The 13,870-nt window shown below is 64.9% G+C and overlaps 5 protein-coding genes across 5 annotated transcripts in view; 2 read left to right on the plus strand and 3 right to left on the minus strand.

Annotated features, from left to right (window-relative positions):
* Positions 1-417: 417 nt before the first annotated feature.
* On the plus strand, positions 418-1,617 carry EMIHUDRAFT_210166 (hypothetical protein; the record flags this gene model as incomplete). The annotated part of the gene is made up of 5 exons (XM_005769819.1): positions 418-561; positions 634-892; positions 999-1,261; positions 1,472-1,525; positions 1,600-1,617. 5 exons carry the CDS (start codon positions 418-420, stop codon positions 1,615-1,617), a joined length of 738 nt encoding a protein of 245 aa, XP_005769876.1.
* A 52-nt stretch (positions 1,618-1,669) lies between these two features.
* Positions 1,670-3,701, plus strand: EMIHUDRAFT_210167 (hypothetical protein; the record flags this gene model as incomplete). Its single annotated transcript, XM_005769820.1, has 3 exons — positions 1,670-2,534; positions 2,628-3,280; positions 3,366-3,701. 3 exons carry the CDS (start codon positions 1,670-1,672, stop codon positions 3,699-3,701), a joined length of 1,854 nt encoding a protein of 617 aa, XP_005769877.1.
* A 220-nt stretch (positions 3,702-3,921) lies between these two features.
* On the minus strand, positions 3,922-6,460 carry EMIHUDRAFT_451418 (hypothetical protein; the record flags this gene model as incomplete). The annotated part of the gene is made up of 8 exons (XM_005769821.1): positions 3,922-3,938; positions 3,971-4,283; positions 4,319-4,443; positions 4,602-4,668; positions 4,890-4,952; positions 5,034-5,135; positions 5,432-6,230; positions 6,266-6,460. The coding sequence occupies 7 exons, from the start codon at positions 6,458-6,460 to the stop codon at positions 4,093-4,095; spliced, it is 1,542 nt and encodes a 513-aa protein (XP_005769878.1). The 3' UTR covers positions 3,922-3,938; positions 3,971-4,092.
* Positions 6,461-7,981: 1,521 nt separating this feature from the next.
* On the minus strand, positions 7,982-8,605 carry EMIHUDRAFT_65931 (putative DNA ligase; the record flags this gene model as incomplete). The annotated part of the gene is made up of 1 exon (XM_005769822.1): positions 7,982-8,605. One exon carries the CDS (start codon positions 8,603-8,605, stop codon positions 7,982-7,984), a length of 624 nt encoding a protein of 207 aa, XP_005769879.1.
* A 3,067-nt stretch (positions 8,606-11,672) lies between these two features.
* The window catches only part of EMIHUDRAFT_102676 (hypothetical protein), a gene marked incomplete at both ends in the record, with an annotated part of 4,506 nt that continues 2,308 nt past the window's right edge, over positions 11,673-13,870 (minus strand). The window contains 2 exons of the mRNA XM_005769823.1: positions 11,673-12,654; positions 13,069-13,780. Of these exons, the coding sequence (XP_005769880.1) occupies positions 11,673-12,654; positions 13,069-13,780 (1,694 nt within the window). The remainder of the gene's footprint in view (positions 12,655-13,068; positions 13,781-13,870) is intronic.

Raw genomic sequence — 13,870 nt, forward strand, 5'->3', positions numbered from 1 at the left:
GTCATCGATCGCTCACTCACACTTGAACCCCCCGCTTGTCGTGGCGCCCGTGGGCGCCACAGCAGGAGGCCCTCTTGGCATGTCTCATGCCAACATCCACCCGAGTTCCCTCGTATTGTCCATGGATGGAAGCCCACGGCCGTGCGACGCCCGACGCGTCGCACGGCCCATCCCAACTAGATTCCGCCTAATCTCTCCAGGCAGATTCAGGCGGCAACGCGTGCGGCGCTGCCGTGTCTAACTGCGGCCCGCGGTCCATTCGTGGCGTCTGCCGCCCATTCGAAACTCAGTGAAAGAAGAAACACAGATACATCCGTGAGTCACCGAGTTTCGCCGGCCAATGCCTGGGGGGGATCCTAAACTCCTAAACGCACGCGCCCGCTGGCCGGGTCCGCTGCCCGGTCAGGCAGCGGGAGCATGCCCGACCTTTACCAACATGCTGCCCCCATCAGTGGTGGCTGGGTCGCAGCCGCTGGGCTGGCCGGCTGCGCAGTCGCTGTCTGGTGGTTGGCTAGCACAATCCAGGCAATGCAGGCACGTTTGGAGGAGCTCACGATGACGGTAGACGAGCAGAGAGCGGCAGTGGAGAGGCTAGGGAGCAGACCGTTCGGTGGCGCCTCGCGTGATCCCCAGGGACTCGCCGCGGAGAGCTTGTCGGAGCCGCCCTTGCGCAAAGCCACCTCGCAGCCTATTGGTCAGAGCAGGGCGTTCGACAGCGGACACCGGGCACGCAGGTCTGTGTCAGCCAAGCGCCTAGGCAGCATCTCGTCCGCGAGCTTGGGCGGTTCGTCCGCGACGCTGTCAAGCGACGTGACGCGCCCGTCCATGTCCACCGTCGAGGAGGAGGAGGAGAGGCCAGAGCCAGTGCCGCTGGTCGTGATCACAGACCCGGGTCAGCGCCAGTGCTAGCCCGGCTAGCACTCCCCATACCCGCACAACTGATTGGAGTCGGAGCACACACGGCTCCCCCCCCGATGGTCCTGGTCCTGCTGCTTCAGGCCAGGATCTCGACGACGAGATGTCGATCATCATGATGCGGCACCTCCTCGACCGGGGAGACATCACTGTGCGTGGAATCATCGCGACGCTCGAGCCGGCCTTCGACCGCGCGCGACTGCTGCGTGGCATGCTCGATCTGCTTGGTATGCACGGTGTACCAGTCGGTATCGGCAGCGACGGCGGCGATATGAATGGCAATCACACCGCCCAGCCCTTCGAGGAGTCCGCCTCAACGTACATCCCCGGAGCGCTGCATGAGTCGGTACTCGACATGCAGGCGCGGAACGCCTGACACGCAGCCATGACGTAGCTGAGAAGGATCCTGGGTGCAGTCTACACGCGGCCTACACGCAGACTACACGCAACCAAGATTCAAATGAGATGCAGCGCGATGCTGAGATATGTGGGCGCCGCAAGGATGGCCCTCTGCCCTGTTGGCCTCAGCCGGCGCGCTCTGCCCTGTTGGCCTCAGCCGGCGCGGATGCTGCTCCACAAGATTTACGAGGAGGCGGACATGAAGTCGCTTGTCCTCCTCATCGTCGCCTCGAGCAAGGACGCTTCGCTCTTCTGCCGTGACAACGAGGCGCGCCACCGCTGCAGGACGAGGATGAGAGCTAGAGTGAGAGAAGAGAGAGAAACAGAGGACCTTTCGGAACTGTAGTCAGTCTTCATGTCCAAGACGAAGGAGGTGGTCATCATGGGAGGGGTTCAGAACTTCGGCCCAGGTTCCGGCCCACTCGAGCCAGACTCGTCCAACAACCACGCCTTTGACGTCGAGTCCGCGCAACACCTCTTTGAGCGCTGCCAGGCGATGGGCGTGCCGCTCGTCTGCGTCTCTCGGTGGGCGGCGTATGCCTGCAAGATGCCGCGCCAGGTTTATGACGAGCTGGCACTCACGGGCTCGGCGATTGCGTGGCGGCTCAGACACGCGCAGCGGACGAGCATCGAGGAGTTGTGGGAGCGTTCGTGCGCCGTTGGGAGCGCGCGGCGAGGCCTCCCCGAGCGGTGCGATCGCGCTTGGTTCCTGGACAGCTTCTGCGACGGAGCCGATGGAGAGGGCCGCTCCAGCTCGGGTCCGATCTGGGATCTCATTCAGGGATTTATGCAGTACGACACGATGGCGCTGCTCGCCGCAGTCCCCACCCTCCGCGAGCGCTTCTTCGCGGGCCATCCCCACACCATCCACGGCACCACCCACACTGTCATCGGCCGCGCAGAGGAGAGCCCCGACGTGCGGTCCCCGGAGGCGGTGCAGAGCATGCTCCGTGAGGGGTACTGCCAGGGCCTCCTGATCAACCACCAGCCAAAGTCGCATGTGCTCATCTGCCTCCAATGCCACCCGAATGGGTTCCAGCGCGGGATCAACAAGATCAACGAGAAGCAGCTCGTCATTGACACGCGCCTATCCATCCTCATGCTCCGGGCGCTGTGGGACCGCGGCGAAATCACCATCCACGCCTTTGTTCTCTCACTGACGAGCGATGTCGGGACCGACGCGCGCGAGCCCGTGATGCAGCAGGCCACCCTGTCGCCCGGTGCTAGGCGGCCGGTGCTGCGCGGCCGGGGCGGACTGCAGCTTGCTTGTACCCTATAGGTGGAGCTGGTGCGAACGACGCTCCGCAGGACAGGACTTGGCCACGTGCCGCTCCTCGTCGCGCGTGCGATCACGAAGGATGGGGACGGCGGCGAGCCGCAGCGGGGCGAAGACGACGGCATGGCCCCCCTCGAGGAACACCTAACGGCGTTGTACCTGGACGCGCCACCCATCGGGGTGACCCTCATTATTGCGGCGGCCTGCACGGGCGTGGCCGGCTTTGCCGAGCGGCACCCACAGCTCTTCCGCGACAAGACGGCGCGGATCATCCACCTTGGCGGCGCTCTGCTAGAGGCGGGCCGGGTCACTGTGGGCAGCAAGAGCATACTGACGGGGCAGACCGTGCTCGGACCCGACCCGGCAGCGGCCAACAACCGGGTCGATCTCGAGGCGGCGAGGGCAATGTACCACTGCGCGCAGGAGATGTCGGTGCCGCTCGTCATCCTCTCCCGACACGTGGCGCACGCCTGCCGTCTGCCGCGGCAGCTCTTCGACATGCTCCTGGAGCACTGCGGATCGCTCGGGGCAGAGCTGGCCGAGGAGCAGCGGAGCAGCACGCGGCTGCTATGGCAGCAGGCGTGCGCTCCGCTGGGCGACTCGGCGCGAGGCTCGCTCGCCGACCGATGCGACCGGAGCTGGTTCCTAAAAACATTTTGCCGCTCGGCAGACATCAACTTGCACGATACGGTGTGGCGCTAGCGCTGCTGCACCCCCCCAAGCAAGCAGTTCGACCACACTTTTCGCACGTGACTGCACACTCTCCGCCCCACAGGAGGACATATGGCCTTACATCGAGTCGCTTCACGTCTACAACCCCCTCTCGATGCTCGCAGCCGTCCCCGCCTTTGTGCAGCTCCACCTGCGCCCGATCAAGCACACTGTGCGGTCGGCGCAGCACCTGATCGTGGGTGTGAGCGAGACGGACCCGGGTGTTGAGGACCGTCGTGCGCTGCGCAGCTTCGTCTGCAGGTGCTTGATGAAAGCCAGCATCGCCAACCAGGCCGAGTTCCACCCGATCAAACCGCCACCCATCCGACTCTCATTTTGTGGAGAGGCGGAGCCGTTTGACGAGACCTGGAGCTTCGATGCGAGCGAGGACGCGTACTGACGTGGCTAGATGGCGTCTATTGGTCATCCTTAGGTAATACCGAGACACGCACTGACTGCGTATTAGCAGCACGGCAGCAGTCGCCTAGGGTGCAGGGGGACCGCACGTTCCAGATGCTAGCACGTAGCAGGGCAGCCACACCCACAGCAGTGGTGCCGGGGCGAGCGTGTCAGCGTCGTACGTCTACGTGCAGCTGTGAGAGTGCGGTGTTGGTGGTGAGTGTTTTCTCAGAGTTAAACTGAAAACTCTTTTCCCGCCACAGAGTGTAATAAACCAAGGGCGGAGGTGGGTACATGCGTGCACGCACTCGGCCCGGGGTTTGGCGCGAGCGAGTACTCAGCGGTCGCGTGCTAAGCGCTCGTGCTTCCAGCGGGCAGACGACCCCCTTCGCTCAAGCCTCGGCCCCCTCCTCAGCCATTGCGGCGGTGAACTGGGTGTTGAGCGACCGCGCGGCGCGGAGCCACACGGCGATGATCACGAAGAGGCAGCCGGCGAGGTAGGGCGTCGACGCGGCGAGCGAGCCGACGCTGAAGATCATGGCCTGCTGGAGGAGCGACCCGCCCGACTTGCCCAGCGGGTTGCCTACTCGTGACCGGAGGCGGTGAGGACCGGCGCACGGGTGGAGCTGCGGTCCGCGCGGAGCTCGCTGCCGATCACGTCGACCGCGGCCTTGCCCTTGGTCTTGGCCTCGGCGTCGAGGGGAATGTAGGCCATCTCCTTGCACGGGTCGAAGAGCGAGTACCTGCGCGCCGCGCGGCGCGCTGTGACGGTGGCGTGCCCGCTGCGGGCCAGAGGGGACAGCGTCGGCCGCACGCCATGTGCGGGTTCAGTAAGGCCGTGGGGCGGGGCGGGGGCGGGTCGGGGGCGGGGGCGGGGGCGGGGGGGGGGGGGGGGGCGCACTTGGAGCTCTTGGAGAGGATATTTTGGGCGGCGCCGACCACGACGGCGAGCATGAGTGGGGTGGTGCCTGCCGCGGCGCGGGCTCCAGTCTCCCAGCGGACGCAGAGGACGACGCGCCATCTCTTTCGGTGGAGGTGCGCGGCGAGGGGGAGAGCGGGGGAGTGTTGCGGGCGTGCGTGCTCCAAGTGTGGTGTGCGGTCACCAAGTGGAGGCGGAGGGGGAGTGTGGCGTGCGTGCGTGCTCCAACTTGGAGCGGCGCGCGTCTTTTGTCTGCGGTGTGCGGTGTGCCGAGGGCGGCCACGAGCGGCGAGAGGGACCCGCCAAACAGGATGAGCGAGAAGAAGATGGCGCCTGCAGAGTCGGGAGGAGTACAGCGCTCAGAAGGGGGACACACGGAGGGCGGGCGCGAGCGGAGCCCGAAGCAGCACGCGCCGGTGATGAAGAGCATCGTCGGCGTCACCAGCGCCGCTGCGCCCCACCCGAAGTACTTGAAGATGCGCTGGCCCGCCAGCATCATGAAGAGCGTCACGGCGCCTGTTTCCGCGGTCGGGGCCAGTCAACGTCTGCGTCGCCGCCGAGCGAACTCGCGTCGGCGGCGAAAGGGGAGCGGCGAGGGGAGCGGCGCGCGCGCCGGTGCAGGAGGAAAAGGCGCCCATAAACTCGGAGTAATCGTTTGGGTTGGGGAAGGCCACCTTTAGCTTGGCCTTCCACGACACCTGGGGCGGGCGGGCGGGCGGGGGGCGGGGGGTGGAGTGGTGCATCGGGAGTGATCAGAGTTGCGCCCCCAGCCCCGTCCCCTCAACCCCGTGTGCGCCCTCGCGTAGCAGCACCCCCCCCCCCCATCCCATCTCCCTTCGCCTCGACGATGTTGATCGACATGCCGTAGCAGATGACCAGCGTCGCGAGGTCGCGGATGTACGGCGAAGACGCCAGGTACGCCGCCGACTCCTTGATCCCCATCGATGTCTTGGTCTTGGACTGCTTGACGGCCGACGGAGGAACGCACTCGGGGTCCGTCATCACCTTCTTCTGCATGTACTGGAAGAGCGCGAGGACCACGAGGCCGGCAGCCGAGACACCGCCCATCAGCAGCTTAAGCGAGCCCGCCCACGGGTCTGCGGCGGTGGATGTGCGGCGCAGGCCCGACACGAAGCGGACATACAGCCCCGAGAAGATGAGAGCGACGTTGGCGCCGAGGCCGAAGAGCGGGTAGTACCTCTTCGCCTCCTCCACCTTGGTCACCTGGTTGGCGAAGCCCCAGAAGAGGAGCGACACCACCACCGAGCCCCACAGCTCCGCCATCGTGTAGAAGACCGCGTACGTCCAGTTTCGGATGATGGCGAGCGGCGCAGAGAGGCCGGCCAGCGCCGCCGGCAGCGCGGCGACGATTCCGTCGACAGCGGCGGTGGGGTGGAGGGCGGCGGCGTTGGGGTAGATGACGAAGGCGAACAGGGTAAAGAAGGCGATGAAGGTGGAGACGAGGCCGGTGAAGACCTGCTGCTGCGAGAACTTGTTCGAGAGCCACGAGTAAAAGACGGTGAAGCCGATTGCGCCAGGCAGGTTGACGTATGTCTTCAGGAAGGGGATGATCTCGGCGCCCGAGCCCGGTGCCGTCACGACGAGCACATCCTGCGTACGCACAGGCGACGGGCAGGGGTGGAGACGGCGGCAGGGAACAGGCGAAGCAGGGGCAGCGAGAGGCCCGCCTTTGTGTCCCGCAGGATCGTGTACGCAAACAGAATGAAGAAGAACATGGCGCCGAGCGGCGTCACCTTCTTGAGCTCGGCCGGGGGCGGCAGCTTCGCCCGCAGCTTTGCCAGCGGACCGCCCTTGCCGTCTCCGGCAGCCGCGGCCTGCATCGACAGTTGAGCGGAGCGGGCAGGCGCAAGCCGCGGCATGGCCTGCGGCCTCATCCCATATGCGGCAGCCAGCGGCGCGACGGGAGCGCGGGCGAGGGCGAGAGCGTGGGCGTGGCCGGCGACGCAAAGGGCGGCGGTCAAGCGGAGTACTCTCATGTATGTATGTGTGTGTATGCTCGGAGCCCGGAGCCGCCCGCCAGTCGTCATCAAGCGCGGGGTTTTCTTTTCATTTCGATTTCTTGTTTTTCCGTCCGTCCAGCGCTCTTCTTAGCTTGTATGTGTCTGTGTGTCGCTCGTGCGTGTCGTCATCATCTGTCTTGCGTCCACCCATGCCGCGTTGGTGTCCAGTCCGAGCCTGGCTGTTCTTCACCTTTCTACCTACCTACTCGCTTAGTGTGGGTAAACGAAAGTAGCGTATACGCTACTATGAATGAAGAAGCCGAAAAAACACGCTGCGGCAGTCCACCCGAGCCAGCCAGCTGCCGGCTCGCACGGCAGCCTCTTCCTCTCGACCACCCTCAACTTCCGTACAGTCAACATTTTGTCGCTGCGTGCTCGTGGTGAGCTGTGGCGGCGGTCGAGCCAGTTCATCAAGCTTCAAGGCGGGGTTTTCTTTTGGGAGCGCTTCGTTGAAAGCTCTTGTTTGTGTCTGTGTGTCGCTCGTGCGTGTCGTCATCATCTGTCTTGCGTCCACCCATACCGCGTTGGTGTCCAGTCCGAGCCTGGCTGTTCTTCACCTTTCTACCTACCTTCCTACCTCCCTACTCTTCAAGTGTCTGCCGAATTGGTGGACGGAAGCACTCGGCAGGTGCGAGGTGGCGCGGAGTGCACCTGCCTCAGGGCTCAGGCGCACAAGCTGATGAATGCGGGCCCCAAGAAAGATGAGAAGGTCCTACCTGCTCTTGAGCGCGACGATGTCCCTGCGAGAGCGTCGCATCCTCTCTCTCCTCGAGAGCGCGTGCCGAGCTAACATGTTGGAGCATAGGTGCACCCGGTCCCGGGGATGCCCCACGTCTTCAACGAGCTGGGCGGCTTCATGGTGTGGAACTCGACTGTGCCGTGGCGGCGCGGCGACCCCAAGGAGTTCGCGCCAATCATGATCTTCAACAAGCAGCTCGACTTCGTGCACAAGAGGTTTGGGGATTACCGCGGCTGCAAGCAGCGCGTCGAAGGGCGTTGGGGCCCCAATTCGCGTTACTAGGCATGCATGTGTTGCGAATGCGCATTCCGTGATGAGACGGTTCATGCGCTCTCTATGTCTATGTCTCTGTGTCCATTGTCTTTGTTTGTTTGTCTGAGCCAGAAGGGGAGCCCCGCGCAAGTCCCCGCGCCGCAACGCGCAAGCGGGGCGGCTTCTCAACATGAAAGGGGGCCGAAGTGGGCCCGACCAAACAATGCGCCCCCAAGCGCCTGCAAGGCGGCCGAGCCGCCCCTGCTGCAGGGCACCCGCGACCCAGTTTTGCAAAATGAGTACTTATCAATACAGACAACGAAACCGTACCGACACCTGCTGGCAGGGTACTATCCTTCCGCCCGCAAGCTCGCAAACTCGGGCTGCGCCCGGAAGGCCTCGGCGAGCTCCGCGCCGCTCGTCGCCTGCCCTGGCGCCTTGTCGGGCCGCGCGCGCACAAAGCGCGGGAACCGGAGCGCGAGGCCCTTGGCCGGCTCCTCGGGCAGCAGCCCCGCCGCCGCGAGGAAGGTTGGCGAGAGCGAGAGCGCCGCAGCGCGCACCTCCCACACCGCGGGGGGCGTCGGCGTGGCCAGCCAGCAGTCGGGCTCGTAGTGTGGCGGCAGCGACGCGGGCAGGTCGAGCCACGTGGGCGGCCCGCCGTCGCCGCGCGGGGCGGCGGCGGCGCCGCGCTCGAAGAGGGCGCTGAAGGTCGCGAGGTCGTCGTCGGAGAAGCCGGTGCCGACCTTGCAGACGGGCTGGTAGCGCGCCGCGCCCGGCGCAGCGACCCTGCAGGCGAGCAGAAACGCTCCGTAGCCGCCCGAGCGCTTGCCGGTCCCGGCGTAGGCCCCGACGGGGACGAGGTCGAACGAGTCGGCCAGCCCGTCGATGTAGTCTCGCTTGAGCTTGAGCCACGCGAAGGACCGCTTGCCCGGCGCGTACCCAGACTCGGCGTCGTCCGCGAGCGACTTGACCATGAGCCCCTCCGCCTCCATCTCGGCCGCCGCGGCCAGCGCCGCCTCGAGCTCCTCCGCCGTTGACCCCTCCTCGCCCTGTGCCAGCTCCACACGCCCCGCCACCGGGGTGAGCAGAGCGCGCAGCGCCGCGCGCCGCGCCCGCAGCGGCTTGTGCAGCAGCGACGCTCCCTCGGCGCCTTCATCGCCACCGGCTCGCTCAAGCTTTTAGAGGCCGCGACTACCACCGCGCGGTCGGCCACAGCCGGCGCCAAATGCGCCAAGTGCAAGTCGGCTGCAGGCGAACTTCGCGCTTGCTCGTTTTGCAAGGCCGGCATCTACAGGCCAAGTCAGGTTTTTGCTCATGGTGCATTCACTCACACCACCGCAGTACAATCGATTGAGTCCGGGTTTTTTTATGCGTATGATTGTAAGGGCGTGGGGACCCGCCCCAGGACAGGCTCTGGCGTTCGATGGAGCGCTCTGGTGCCGAGGAGAGCCGCTGGCACGAGGTAGATGTGAAGCCACGACGGGTCGATACAGCAGGCCGACCAGAGAGTGCAGAGTGAGCACTGCCCCTCTCCAAGATCGACTCCTGTGAAGAAGCCCGCCTAGGACCATCAAGGGGAGACCAGGTACACTTGACCCGCGCAAAGAGCTAGATGCAGCCGTACCCATTCTACGGCCTCAGAGCGTATGCCTTGCCGCCGGACGGTGGCGGTCGTGTCGGTGGTTGGGCCGTTTTGCACGACGGCTGTGGCGGCGCTCTGGAGGGGAGGGCGGCCATTTTCGGGTGGTGGATGGCCGGCTTTTGAGGTCTTGCAACCCTAGCTGTGACAGCTTCGGACAGCTCGCGCAACCCTAGGAACAGCGGGCCGGCTAGGACGAGGCGGATTGCAACTCTAACAGCAAATGCACGTGGAACGAGGACAAGGCCAAGTACGGCGACGGTTCCAACGCGGTCTGCGAGTTTGGTTACCAATGCAAGTCTGGCACGTGCTCTGCGACTAATCTCCCATGGAAGACCTGCAACGGTGCAGAAACAAAGTACCCGCATCCGGGTTCGAAGGGTGTGTGCCTGGCTTCGTCAGTTCCTCCGGCGAAGTGGGGCAACCAACTGCTTCCCCAGAACGGCTGGCTGCAAACTGAGTAGATCGCCTCAAGTCGAGCGCGTTGACGTCAGAGCCCTCCGAGTTCTCCCTGTTCATTAGTTAGAGCTGTGTCCATTGCGCGTTGACGTCAGAGCCCTCCCAAGTTCTCCCTGTTCTCTGTGTGTGGCTCCGAGCACTGTGAGGTGTGCGGTGGGGGGCAAAGTAAAAAGTAAGTAGAGGGGGTGTGTTTGGCTCCCCGCGGGGCCCGACTGTTGTCGCGCACCCTCGCCTCGGCTGCCGGCGAGGCATCCGCCCCGCGCTCACACATCTGATGGAGGGTGCGAAGTAGCGGCGGCGGCAGGCTAGCCACCGGTGGGGCACACGGAGCGATATGGCGTTCGGCTGCGATTTGAGTGCAACCGGGTGACGCATCTCCTCGACAGAGACGCGGGGACGGCGTGCCTGCGAGGCGCCCGATATGCGCCAACGGACCCAATGGAGGGGGCGAAGCGAGGACTCGACGGCTCGCCCTGTGGACGGAGCACGAGAGCTCGACCCGCACGACAAATCGCCCCCCCCCCGCTCGGAGCTCCTATTCACACCCGGCATTCGAGCCCATGAAAACAACAATGTGCGCCAAGCAGCACGATCACGCCTCGCACCGGTGCGGTGGTGCCGGGCGGCTCTAGGGGGTCAGGCTGGCTGCATGGCACCACCCGTAGCCCGTTTTGCTGCCCTGGCATCACCCGGAGGGGGGATTGAACATGGTATAACGTGGCTCTTACGATCGTCCCGCCCTCCCTCACTGGTGTGTTCATTGGGTGGGTGGGGGGGGGGGGGGGGTCATAACAAACACGGTACAGGATCGAGGTGCACGCTGCAGAAGCAGTGTCGTCCCCCCTCTTGAGCACTTGAGTTTGAGCCGGCTTTCTGTCTGCGTCAAACGTCAAAGATTGAATTCTGTCTGTGTCAAACGTCAAAGATTGAATTGTGGACTGCCTCTGGCTCTGCTCTCCAACTTTACCTTTTTGTTATGCCCAACTTTTTGTTATCTCTGCTGAATAGTGAGTTCAAGAGCTTTATGAATCGGAGGACAGGCCTCCACGTTGGAAGATGGAAGCCGAGAGACAGAGAGTACGGCTACGGGGGTGAAAAGGGAAAAAAAAGCTGACGCGCCGTGACTTGTGAGGAAATCGAGGGACGCGACCTTCGCCACAGACGGTCCCGCGCCTCGCCGCTATGACCGCTGCACGGCCCATAGCATCCGCTGTGCAGCGGTCTTTGTCCGGAGTGAAAAGTCCAACGCGCTCGTCGGTGGCGGTGTCCCTCGATTTCGCCGCGCTCGGCGAACCTCGACAGCGCTTTCGGTGGCATGCAGCTCCTTGCGACAGAAGCCTGGAGAGCAGCTCCTCTGCTGCTCACACACTCTGCACAGGTGACACAGCCTACTGTGCGGCTGCCACAGCTGTGACAGCGATGGGCTCGCCCTCACTGGCCCTCAGTCACTTGTGCTGCGGCTTGTGTGAGCGACACTGCTCGGCGACTGCCGGCACACTGTGAGACCATGGGTGGGAGGTAAAACCACGGTACCAGCGCTTGGTCACATCGGCCCCGAGGTCAGATCCATCTACTCTGTTGATGACAAGACTTGTCTACTGGCTGGAGCCGAACAGGAGGGCCCAGCGCACAACCCCTGGTCAACTCAGGGTCCACACCCCGTACTCGTAGCCTACTGCTTTCGTTACGACCTTTACTCGACTCTCGAGACCCCGGCCGCCAACGACGCTCCACGCCGGTTACTCTCTCGGCTTCCAACGTGGAGCCTGGAGGCCTGTCCTCTTGAACTCACTACTCAGCAGAGAGGGGCCTAGAACACGCCCAATGCACCCACTACAAGAGACCCTCGAAAGAGACCCAGGACGACCCAGAGCGCAGAGGCCTTCCCAATAGATGGGGGCGGGGGGGAGGGACACAAGCGGCAGACGACCACCCCGAGTTCCTTAGACCAAGAGCGAGACGCGCGCCGCGTAGCCGTGGAACGCGCCGCCGTTGTGGTACGGCACGTAGTAGGCGTGTGTGGCAGTGGCAAAGCCGCCGTTGAGACCCTTCAGGTTCGAGTTCGTGTCGGCGAGGTTGAGGTACTCGACGCCCGAGGAGGAGAAGTCGGAGAGCGAGACGCGCGCCGCGTAGCCGCTGCGCGCGCCGTAGTCCCACGGCGCGTAGTAGGCGTGTGCGTCAGTGGCGAAGCCGCGACCGAAGCCCCTCAGGTTGGAGTTCGTGTCGGCGAGGTTGAGGTACTCGACGCCCGAGGAGGAGAAGTCGGAGAGGTTGACGCGCGCCGCGTAGCCGTGGGGCGAGCCGTTTTTGTCTGGCACGAAGTAGGCGTGTGCGTCAGTGGCGAAGCCGCCATTGAAGCCCTTCAGGTTGGAGTTCGTGTCGGCGAGGTTGAGGTACTCGACGCCCGAGTTGGAGAAGTCGGAGAGCGAGACGCGCGCCGCGTAGCCGTTCCGCCCGCCGTCGTTTTTGTTCGGCAGGTAGTAGGCGTGTGCGTCAGTGGCGAAGCCGCCAAAGAAGCCCTTCAGGTTGGGGTTGGTGTCGGCGAGGTTGAGGTACTCGACGCCCGAGGAGGAGAAGTCGGAGAGCGAGACGCGCGCCGCGTAGCCGCTGTACGCCGCGCCGTTGCTGTACGGCACGTAGTAGGCGTGTGTGTCAGTGACGTAGCCGCCCTGGAAGCCCTTCAGGTTGGAGTTGGTGTCGGCGAGGTTGAGGTACTCGACGCCCGAGGAGGAGAAGTCGGAGAGCGAGACGCGCGCCGCGTAGCCGCTCCGCCCGCCGTCGTTGAGGGTCGGCACGTAGTAGGCGTGTGCGTCAGTGGCGAAGCCGCCAAAGAAGCCCTTCAGGTTGGGGTTCGTGTCGGCAAGGTTGAAGTACTCGACGCCCGAGGAGGAGAAGTCGGAGAGGTTGACGCGCGCCGCGTAGCCGCTGTACGCGCCATTGTAGAACGGCACGTAGTAGGCGTGTGCGTCGGTGACGTAGCCGCCCTGGAAGCCCTTCAGGTTGGTGTTGGTATCGGCGAGGTTGAGGTACTCAACTGTGCAATCCGACCAAACGCACGCTGGCGGAAAGGTCGGAGGCGGCGCTACCGGCTGCGGCGCAAGCGGCGGCGACGGAGGCGACGGAGGCGACGGCGGAGACGGCGGCGACGGTGGCACCATGCCCACAAACTTCCGAACCGCCTCGAGCTCCTCGCTCACGCTCGCGAGCCCCTGCGAGACACCGTCCTTCAGCTGCTCCGTGACGAACTCAGTGAAATTTCCGCGAAGCGCTTCGATCCGCTCGGTGACACTCTCCCCGTCCGCCGTGACAAAGTCCGTCGCGTGCAGCTCGCCGCTGCACGTCAGCTTGCCGCCTCCCTCGCCGGTCAGGCGGGTCGCCGTCAGGTCGGGCGTGCGGCTGTTGAAGGAGAGTGTCGCTTTCCTCCCCGTGATGGCGAACTCGGTCTCGTCGCCAGTCGCGGAGGAGAGCTGCCGCCGCGCCGCTGCCGGCGGGCGAGCCGCGGCCGCCGGCGGGTTGGGCGGGGCCGGCTTGTCGCGGAGCGCGCCGATCTTGGCGTCTTGCGCGGCGTTCTGAGCGACGCACTCCTCGACGCGCTCTTCAGCAGCCTGCACGCGCGCCTCCAGCGCCTTGTGGTCCGCGGCGCTCACCAGCTCGACCACCTCGCCGCCGGCCGACGTCTGGACCTGCTTGTGGTCCGTCTTGCTCTTGAGCGCGGCGAGTAGCTCGGCGATCATCTCGTCCTTCTTCGTCATCTCCTCCTTGAACGCCTCGTCCTTCTTCTTCATCTCCTCCTTGAACGCCTCGTCCTTCTTCTGCACCTCCTGCTCCTTCTTCTGCATGTCGCTCTTGAACACCGCGAGCTCGGCCATGATGCTCTTCAACGTGACGGGGCTCTCGCCGCCAGCCGCAGCGGTGGAGCCCTCGGCCGAGTCCTTCTGCACCTCGCCCATGATCGTGTCGGCCGTCTCCGTCTCGTGCACGATGGCGTCCGAGCGGAGAGCCGCGAGCGGCGCCGGGAGGAGGTTGGTTGCGAGGAGCGCGGCGCCCGCCCCTGCGCGTAGGGGACTGGGCGTTAGCATGCAGGTTGCTGAGTGGAGCCTGAGTGGAGCCTCTCTCCCCTCCGCCGCGTCTCCGCTCGCGG

Source organism: Emiliania huxleyi (genome assembly GCF_000372725.1).
Source record: "Emiliania huxleyi CCMP1516 unplaced genomic scaffold EMIHUscaffold_41, whole genome shotgun sequence".
Taxonomy (NCBI): domain Eukaryota; phylum Haptophyta; order Isochrysidales; family Noelaerhabdaceae; genus Emiliania; species Emiliania huxleyi.